This window comes from Bidens hawaiensis, unplaced genomic scaffold, assembly GCF_021521415.1.
Source record: "Bidens hawaiensis isolate Kalapana, Puna unplaced genomic scaffold, B.hawaiensis_p1.1 tig00000055_1, whole genome shotgun sequence".
Taxonomy (NCBI): Eukaryota; Viridiplantae; Streptophyta; class Magnoliopsida; order Asterales; family Asteraceae; genus Bidens; species Bidens hawaiensis.
Genome location: NW_027491016.1, coordinates 74471 through 85321, shown reverse-complemented (window position 1 = coordinate 85321; position 10851 = coordinate 74471). Strand labels below are relative to the sequence as shown.

Sequence of the window (10851 nt, the reverse complement as noted above, 5' to 3'; positions counted from 1 at the left end):
TAAGCCCTTATTGTCAGATTTTTTTTGTCCAATTAAATATAAGCATGCTAAGATTAAGACTTTCTTTTTTACATTATACCATAAAATCAAGAATTGTATTATCTTAAATTTATGTATAGGGGTGAGCCTAAACTAGTTATAACAATGTGCTTAAATCGTAGTTAGAACGGTGCATTTAAGTTGTTGAGACACAACACAAAAATGAACTGTGTATCTAAAACTACTTGTAATTTAGCGTCACGTGTATACCTTTGACTTAAAATACACTTGGATTATTTAGGGTCCTTTGTACATCTCACATGATACCTCATCTATGTAGGCCTCCACAATCCACATGTGTTCTTATTTTTTATTTACAAAAGCTAGGAGATTTTCTGAGTTTGTTATACATATTGGTCAAATGTTTTGGCCATTTTTGGCCCATTTATGGAATAGTTGACTTTTTAGTCAAAGTTGATTTTAATGCCATGGTTGACTGTTCAGTGGTCAAACTTGACCTGAAAGGTAAAAACAGTAAAAAAGGGGTATGAACAGCCAAAGTGATCAGTGGAAAGTGGCAAAGCTTGGACGAGTTCATCGGGGGGTGGGGGTGGGGGGGGGGGTGCGGGCTCAGATTTTAAGTCGAAAATGGGTAAATTTACACTACGTAAAAAAAAATCCGGGTGAAAACAGGTAAATTTACACCACTGCTCAAAAAAATTGGCGGGGAGGGGGGTGTGGTCGGGCCCTCACTAACCTTCGCCCCTGAAAGTGATATGAGAATATTAAGGTTATATATAAGAGTACAAATTGGCACTGAGATTATGATAGCAACAGAAACTTTTTTTTTGGTATGTATCATATTACATAACTATAATCATACCAATAATTTTATCTTCAAAGAAAACTGATGACAGTCAATAATTTGATTTAACAAAACTTAATTATTACAAGTTACAACAGCATTAACTGGTGACCAATTCGCCCCTTGGTGTTTCATTAGAATCTGACTGCGCACGCTTTGAAGGACCACGGGATGTTGTGTTCCTTAAGGAATCATCCTCCGTTCTCTTTTCAAAATGGCCCATCAATACTCCTAACCCTTCTCATTGCGTGTTGGGGGCGTGACTCATGAAGATATGGCTGTAAAATAAGACCAACATAACATGTTATTTACAATTTTACACAACTAAATTCATCCTTAGATTATAAAGTCATAATTCACCTTTCAGTCTATGATAAGTTTCTTTTCTACCTTTACTTTTGCACGTGGTTCCCTTCGCCTTAGTATCGTGTTGTATTGTTTGGGGTTGGCATAAGCAGGCTCTGGTCCCATCTGAGGTGCCGAAGGGAACATTGTCGGCACATCCATACATTGAGGTGGAATCTACAAGCACAATCAATGTGCTTACATATAGTTTTTTTTTTGAAGATATGCATTATATAGATAAATGAAATAATGCACCATACCAAAGGCAACAAACAAACAAAAAACTTCATGAATCCGAATCAAATTATGTACATATAATAATATGTGTATTTTAAGTGGCCCATTTTGACCATAAGGTTATGTGTAGTGGAGGGGCTACATTCGGGGGCGATTTTTGACACATGATGCCACGCCAGAAGGGGGCAATTTTTATTTTAGGACGTAGTAGTGTGTAGTTAAATATTGCCTCATCACATTATACACACTCACATGTATATATATAGCACACACATATTAATAAAATATTATTATTTTCTAAAACAAAACCGGCGACAAGCATTTGTCGCCCCCCCCCCCCACCGGCGGTGTTCACGGCGACATCGGGCCCACTACACATAGTCTAACTAAACTGATACCTTTTTAAAATGGCCTGAACCAAATGGATACCTTTTTAAAATGATAAGTTTTAACTTGAACTAAATTGATACCGCTTTGACCTGAACCAAATCGATAACTTACCGAAGTTACCCAATCGACCTGTACATTGGTATAAACCGTATAATAACCATAAGGTGGAAGAATCTTACAATGTTATGCCCAACAAACTCATGTTGTGGGACTTGATTTAGGATCTCACCGTAACGGGAAGCATGTTTTGCAGTCCTTGTTGCTGTTGCTGCTATACTTGTCCATAAATGTATGACCACGAAAGATAGAGTTCATCTTCGGTGTTACAACAAAAATATATAACTAGTTCATCCAAACAAATATAAAGTATCATAAGTACCTAAAGATGGACGATTTTGTATTTGTCGGGTTATAAAATTATCTTCCTCATTTATAAGACATCCCGAGTGTGATTCCATGTCTATAGAAGACAAACCAAATAAAACTGGCAGCATGGTATTGAAAGACATGCTTTCTTTATAATCAAAACTCAAACTAAGATCAGTTTATCAATAATATATATAACACAATTACATATTCATGCATGGAGGATATCAATGTCTAATGTTAAAAAACGAGGTTCAATAATGTTTAATTTCAACTTGCATCTGCCAAAAATAGCCATTTAAGGTTAAAAAAAAAAGTAAGTTAAAAAGCATGGTTAAATAATAATAATAATTATCGGGAAGGATATCGGAGAGAAAGGTAAAAGCCCTGGGTTGAGTAGATGAATCTGATGAGAAAATTTAGATGAAAAGCAACAATTAATTATGAATGTGATTCTATCAGATATAAAAAACCACAGTTTTTTTCATAGCTACATCTAGTGTTTCTTTTATACAACATGTTTTCACTCTCTGATCATAATAGTTGAATTAATAAGATATTTTTTACTTGCTTATCTTGTAGTTTTATTTTTATATAAATAAAAAAAATTAAAATTTATCCTTCAATCTTTATATTCCAGACTTATTTTCGTGATAAAGAAAATCTACTCATTTGTAAAAGTTCAATCCTTTTTCATATTGAAATCCATCATTTTTCTAGTTAGACTTATTATTATCTTAGTTTTAGTAAGTTATAACGCATACTTAGTCCTTTGTTCATGTAACAATTATTAATAATATTACCAAATTTACTGATAAACTTTAATAATTTACGTGCACACACATTTTGAATATGAGGAAGCGATTAAATCGTACGGGTCATATATGATATCAAAGGAGTGGTATGATATCAATTTAACTTGGCATATTGCATCTTGGCATATAATACAAACTAAATAATAATATGACCAAAATTGATTGTACATGTGATATGAATAATTCCTAGGATAATGGAGAGAGGTAAAAACGCTAGATTTGGATAATGATTTAACTGTAAATCTATATGAAAGACAACAATTTATTTACGCATTTGTATCATATATAAGAAACAAGGTTTTTTACATAACTATATGTGTCATTTGTTCTCGATAATGTATTTTACTTCCTCTTATATCATGTTTTCTAAACCTAAGATTTATGTTACTAAAGCTGTTTTTTATTGTTTATTTTTTGATTTAATTTTTTGTTTTCTATTTTATGGTTGAAGATGCTTTTTATGGATAAGGTTTAATTTATGCTTAGATCACATTTATTTTTTGTTTTACGAATTGGCAAAAGTTATGTAATGCTTTTTACTTTAAAACACTATAATTCGTATTTTACACTATTTTTATACAATGCTTTAATTGATATTAAGTATTTTGCTTAACAATGTATTTGTTTTTTTTTAGGTTTTCAATACAACTTTTATGAATAGTTTCATTTGATAAATGTAAAAAACTTGTAGATGTTTAAATAAAGAATTTGCAGTGATTTTTTTAGGGGTGGATAGTTAATAATATTTCTAGAGTTATAAAAATAAAAATATATATTGGGATAAAAGATAGCAATTAACACTAGTTTAAATTATTCCAATATATTATAGAACAAATACACATTATACATATACACCAAAATATAATCTGGATCTAAACTAATCTCACATCTTCATAACAGAAGTCCTTAAACAATCTTCGGGTTTTGGCTTAATCTTTACGGGTTTACCGAGCTTGGATTTATCTTCCAGTCTTGCAATTTCCCGGGCCTTTTCACAAACAGGAAACCCATTATCATCCCATGATTCCAAGATCACACCTGACCCAACACAAACCTGTTCTTCATAGAATGCTGCAAATTGGCCCGCTGCCAGACCCTGATCATCTTCAGGTAACTGAACGGTTCCAATTTCGGTCCCGTTTTCTGCAACTTCCATATGCAAAGTGCAGTTGTAGAAATCAGGCCCGTGACGAACCTGTCAAATATGTTAGTAACAAATTTGTGTAGCATTTGTCATTGTGCTTTAGTTTTTTTTCTTTTGAATATTCAATGGAAACAAACAGAATCTTCAGTTCTTGTTCATTCATATATGTTTGTGAATGTCCTTTTACGTTTGCTCACTTAAATTCTTTTATGTTCATTCATTTGCATTCATTTGTGTTTGTTTACGTTTATTTGGGTCTGTTCATTAATATATTCATTTAAACCTTTTTAGGTTCATTACAAATAAGTCTAGTTTTATGAAATTAAAAGATCACCTATCACAATTTAGTCTAGTTTTATTAATTGTCTAGGCCCAACAAATTGATGTTCACGTTTACATTAACTTGGCTTTTGTTCAGTAATGTACGCTCATCTATATTTTTGGTTATGTTTGTTTGTTTATGCCCATTTACGTTTAACAAACAAACATGAACACATTTATTTTCATAACCATTGAACAAGAAAACTCGCTCGTTTAATCATTTAAGTGTTCATGTTCAATCGTTGGTTTAGTTAGTGTTAAACGAATAAACACAAACATGCACCATTCGTGTTCATTCGGTTCATTTGCAAACCTATGTAAATAGCATGGTTAGAAGTTGATCAAAACTCACCGGATTGTATTTCATGATAAAAAGTCAGAGGTAAAATATAAATAATTAGCAATAAAGAAAATGGTCCGAATGAGTTGACTACTCGGCTACCTTTTAACTATGTTTTATCATTAGTTATTATAAAATTTAAAGAACTGACAAAAAGACTTGTAGGGCCCATACCCATTTCGACCCATCATCCAACTCACTAAACAGGTTCATTTAGAAAAATCATCATCCGAATATGTAGTTTCTGTAATCATATAAATAAATTAAATATTTATAGAATTTAAATAACAGATAAAAAGTTTTATAGGGTCAAGTCAAACCATCATGGCCACATAACCATTTTGACCCATTATCCAAATCACTAAAATAGTAAATTACTTGGTTTTCAAACAGCATTAACAAACTTTCTGGTGTAATATTTAACTTACCTTGCATTTCAACCGGTTGAGGTGGCGAGGAGGAGATCCACTAATCCATCTAAACGATCCAACATGAAACGATCGTCTTCGTTTGTCAACGGAATAATAATTTCTTGATACAAAAACGACATTATTTTTAACATCTTTCTCAACCACATACCTGCATAATATTTTTGCATCATGCATTTACGATCAACATAATAACTGATAAGTATGTGTACCGGTGAAAGTTTAGAGATTACCATGGCCCACCCGCAAGTTTTAAACCTTGACGTTGACCAATTGTGTAAAACCAAAAGCCTTTGTGGGACCCTAAGAAATCCCCTGTTTCAGGTTCCAATATTATACCTTCTTTTTCTCCAATATGTCTTGCCACAAATTCACTAAATTTAATCTGCATAATAATGAAGGTAGCAATAATATTAGGTACTAATATACTCTTATATTTATCATGAAAACGTCACTAAACTAACTTTTTGTATATTAAATTCTCTAAACTTGTCTAAATTTAGGCCTGTAAACGAATTCAGTGAATCATTCGGCCGGAAGTTTGTTTACTCAATAACAAACAAACGTAAACAACTTGTTGCTCATTTAGTTAAACGAACGAACAGGAACACATGTCTAGTTCATTCATGTTCAGGAACATCTGTTTACGTTTGTTCACATTTGTTCATTTATGTTTGTTTTTTACATATTCATTTATAATTCATAGTCCCATTACAAAATATTGTATTTTTAAGAAATTAAATATCACAAAGTACAGTTTTGTCTAGTTTTATTAACGTTTCATGTCCAACATATGGATGTTCGTTCATCAATGTTAAGTTGCGTTCATTCGCTTTGTGTTCGTTTGCATTCGTGAATTGTTCATTTAAGCTATTACAAATGAACACAAACAAGAATACATTCGTTTAAATGTTTGTGTCCGATCATTTGTTCAGTTAAAGTTAAACGAACGAACGAACACGAGCATGCGCCATTCGTGTTAGCCAAACATACCTTCCCAAGGAAGCATATTCCCTGTGAATCCTTTCTATCTTGATTAGGCAAATCAAACTTTCTAGCAAGCTTACGAACTTCATCCTGATTAAAAGATGAATAATATTGAGGATAATACACACACATATTCATGCACATATTCACAGGTCTGAGAATTTATTGTAGAGCATGCATACCTTCGGAATACATCCAAGCGGAAGCACAAGTCTTTTAAGCTGAGCTTGTGACAAATATGAAAGAAAGTAGGTCTGATCCTTCACCTGAAAAACAATTAAAAATAATATTATATTATTATATAAAGGGTAAAACGAATAACAAGTGTATCTTAACTTCTGAAGTTCTTACCATATCTTTTGAGAGTTCCAGAAACGAAAGCGTGTCGTTTTCATTTGTAACAGTGTGAACAACCTTTGCATAATGTCCAGAAGCAACATAATAAAAATCCATGTTACTTATGGCATCCATGAATGCACTTAAAGTTAAAAAGTAAAATTCAAATAAATGCCAATAATTGAGAAGCAAATTAATGATTACCAATATTACACACCGAATTTGATTCTTGTGTTGCAAAGAACATCGGGGTTAGGGGTACGGCCACATTTATATTCTTCAATAATGTAAGATACCTGCAACAATGTGTGTCAAATATGATTAGCAAAATGATATGATTTCAATGACGATATGATCTTTTGAATAAGGTTTGTTGTTACATACCACTTTGTCCCAATATTCATCAGTCAAATGTACAACTTCCAGTGGTACATCAACCTGAAGCAATTTGTAAAAGTTCATTGATAATTTGATATATACAATTCATCAAACTTGGAAGAAACGAAGTAAAAGATAACATAATCAGGGATTTGTGTTATGTGATGGCAAAATGAGTACAATAACATACAAAATGAAGAAACTAACCTGATTGCAAACAGCTTTTGCATACTTCAAATCCTCTTCCCAGGGACACTGGGACCAAAAGTTTTCAAAATCTTCCTATGAAAAAGTTCAGTATCAGAAATAGCTGAGTAATTAGGAAAGAATACAAATAAGTAACTGGGATGTGCATGGTTTGGTTTGGGCTGGTTTTGGGGTAAAATTAAACCAAAAAACAAAACTTTGGTCTTTGAACTTTTAAAACCGTCCAGTTTCGGGTTTTTTGGTGTTGCCATTTGAGCTTGAAAATTTTAAGCCGAAATAAAAATTGGCCCAAAACAATGAATTTGATCCTAAATCATTTTGTTAATTAATAACTAATTGATTATAATACACTTGGGCTAATATAAATGAGTTACACATTTAACTAATTCTTATAAACCAACTTAACAAAAAGATGCTGAAAATCTATAAATTCGGTTCGGCTCTTTTGGTTTATATTAACCAAAACCGAACCGTAAGTTCGGTTTTTACAAAAACATGAAACCAAAGCGTCTGTTTTTGTTTCTCTTCGGGTTTCCCGGTTTCATGAGCACCCCTAAATAAACTACGACATGTATCTACAAACCCTAAATTTGACCAATTTTGACCCTAAAGTACATGAACAATAGCATTCAAATGCATAAAATTATCTAAATCTGATATCAATTTCCATCTAACTTGCTTCACAACTTCAATTGAATATATAACAATAACAACAAAATTAGGTTACATTGTAACCGCCACTTACTTGAAACCAAATTTTGAGGTAGAAAGCTACTAATAATAAAAAAAATGTGAAGATGTTACTGAGAGGTAGAAGGTGGAGCTTGGTGGTGGGGTAGTGGAATAGAGCGGCCATTGTTGTTCAGAGCATCGTTTCATCACCACCTACTTTAGTTTGTAGTCATTTATGCATGCTGTTAACGAGTCGAGCCAAGGTGGGTTCAACCTCGAAATTAAGCTACATATTTATTAAATTCATATAAACTACTTATAATAATAAATAAAACATGAAAATTATAAATTCAGTTCAGCTCGTTTTTTTTTCCTTTTTTTTTATTAAAACCAAAACCGAACCGGATGTTCGGTTTTTTACATAAACATAAAACCAAAGCGTCTGTTTTTCTTTCTCTTCGGCTTTCCTGGTTTCACATGTATTTACAAACCCTAAATTTGACCAATTTTGACCCTAAAGTACATAAACAATAGCATTCAACTGCATCAAATTATCTAATAATAACTTGCTTCACAACTTCAATTGAATATATAACAACAATGACAACAAAATTAGGGTTACATTGTAACCACTACTCACTTGAAACCAAATTTTGAGATAAAACGCAGTGCATGAGTGACCAGCAGCGTGAAGAAGCCGAAGCGCCACGCTGCTATCCACGCCGCCGCTCAGAAGCACCGCTACTTTGAGCCGCCGGCTGCTGTCAGCCATTGAACAGGATAAATAATTAATATCCAAATCATTATTATTAAGGTGGGTTGAAATTAGGGGAACTGCAGATGTGGTGATGGAGGATAAGATTGGTTTGACTGTTTTTCTATTTCTAGGGTTAAAGTTAAAGGTTTGACGGAGCAGTGGTGGTGTTCGAAGAAATATGTTACTGAGAGGCTGACGGTGGAGCTTGGTGGTTGGGTGGTGCAATACGGCGGTTATTGTTGTTCGGAGCATTGTTAATCATCACCGTCGTTGTTGCCGCCGTCGGGAAAAGATTTATTTTGGATGGTTATATATACATACTTATGGACCCTTCTACTTTAGTTTCTTGTCACTTTATACTTTTTTAAACCGTAACATGTAGAATTTCAAGGGTGATGCGGTGAGAGTTTAGTTCTGATCGAAACCGGTTTGTTGTAGTCGGTATGGTACTTGCAATCGGTAAGAATATAATTGTAGTTTCTTGTCGGGTTTTTTTTACGAGCGCGCTCTGTACTTTATATTTTTAAACCGGTAATATGTAGAATTTCAAGGGCGATGCAGCGAGAATTTAGTTCTGGTCGATACCAATTTGTTGTAGTGTTGGCATGGGACTTGCAATCGGTAATAATTGTGTTATATCAATAGATGGAGTTAGTGATTCGGACGGAGTTAACAGAAATCGTGAAACTTACCTCAGGATTCCGGATGAAAAAAAAGGGTTTTGGGATGAAAGTTGTATAAATGACCGGACCTGAGGGACGGAAATGACACTTTGCTCGTTTAAGAGAAATGTAAAAATTGAAAATAATTTTGTTTTATTTTTTCGTCTAGTTTCATTTCACGTGGGCTCTTTAATAGAATAGTGTCTTGTTAAATATAAAAATACCCCTAGATTTTTGTGTTTAAGTGCCTCACCCATATTTCATATGCCAAACCATTTTAAAACCTGGTCACATAGATACCAAATCATTTCATAACATAATCAATGGTGTGCGGGGCATTGTTATGCACTTATGTTGAAATGAATGTGGGCATTAGACTCGTTGCGAATGGCCTCGTATTTCTTTTATTCAACACAAGAAACTCAAAGACATTAGCAAATTTAGTATACAGGTTGCTGGTGAACAAATCCCGTAATTTTCTTGATTTTAATTTAACATATATTAAGGTTTTTTATTTAATATAATCTTGGGATTTGTAAAATTATAATATTACATTTGAAAACGCCATTGTATGATTAGCCCACATGGTAAAGGTACAAGCCTTTTAAATGAAAGGTATTAGATTATAACATTAAAGGGATAAATGTAGCATTACCGTTAAAAAAATTACATTTGAAAACAAAATGAAAGACAAAATAAAATAAATGGTTGTGATACCTCCATCTTAGTGCTTAGTTTTATATACTAGTTAAAAGATAAGTTATTATTTGTGTGACCCGACCCGAACCATAAATTTAGGTGTCGAGTTAAGCGACATTCGAATATAGAAATAAGTGACCCATGTGAAAAAAAGAAAAAAATCATGGATCTGTTATTGAAAACAAACCTACACATTAACACGCAATTCATAATTTTCTTTTATCTCGGTCTTATTAACCGTCTATTATACATTCTATTCAACAGAAACATATAGTTATCGCACTTAAACCAATACTTCACGGAACTAACAATATCCACATGATAATGAACTAACAGTATTGAGAACTCAACAAGTCATTCAGGACCTTGTATATAACCAAAATCTACATTAATTTGGGACTACTTTGAATGAACGTGTCTTAAGTGATTTTCATGAACAAAAACTAAGTAATAAGTTATTTATACTAAATTTGTTAACAAAAAACCTAAATGATTAACTCACGTCTATCTTCCACACGTTGTTGATATAATGTTGTCACGCCTGCTATCCACATTTTAAATTATTGGTTTAAGTTAACATTTATCTATACACTTACGGAGATAGCTGCTCACATTAGACAAACTTGTATCTCACTCAATAATGTGCTTACATTTCACTCTTTCATGATCCTATCAATAGCTATACATCATGTTTCTTGCTTATGAGCTGATTTTTACCTATATAGTAATACTAGTTTTAGAGCCCGTGTTATATACGGAATAATTTAAATTATAAAATTACAATTAAAACAAATAATTACACAGCGTATATGAAAAAAATATATTACATATATGTTTGTATCTATACAATGTGTACATAAATTGATTTTATTTTATATTACAGAATGATTTTTTTAATGAACTTAATAAAAAAAAGGCTCGTG

The 10851-nt window shown here is 32.6% G+C and overlaps 1 protein-coding gene across 1 annotated transcript; it reads right to left on the bottom strand.

Moving 5' to 3' along the window:
- Window positions 1–3840: 3840 nt before the first annotated feature.
- Window positions 3841–8819, bottom strand: LOC143628315 (uncharacterized). The gene is made up of 10 exons (XM_077097965.1): window positions 8451–8819; window positions 7139–7213; window positions 6938–6991; window positions 6767–6849; window positions 6569–6695; window positions 6400–6483; window positions 6224–6307; window positions 5464–5615; window positions 5231–5381; window positions 3841–4192 (listed from the first exon to the last, which is right to left on the bottom strand). Exons 1-10 carry the CDS (start codon window positions 8817–8819, stop codon window positions 3881–3883), a joined length of 1491 nt encoding a protein of 496 aa, XP_076954080.1. The 3' UTR covers window positions 3841–3880.
- Window positions 8820–10851: the final 2032 nt, after the last annotated feature.

Coding starts and splice junctions, on each gene's coding strand:
- LOC143628315 (XM_077097965.1), bottom strand. CDS start 8,819: ATGCTCCGAACAACAATAACCGCCGTATTGCACCACCCAACCACCAAG. Junction 6,850..6,937: donor ATGAATATTGGGACAAAGTG/GTATGTAACAAC, acceptor ACATTGTTGCAG/GTATCTTACATTATTGAAGA. Junction 6,696..6,766: donor ACAAGAATCAAATTCGGTGT/GTAATATTGGTA, acceptor TTTAACTTTAAG/TGCATTCATGGATGCCATAA.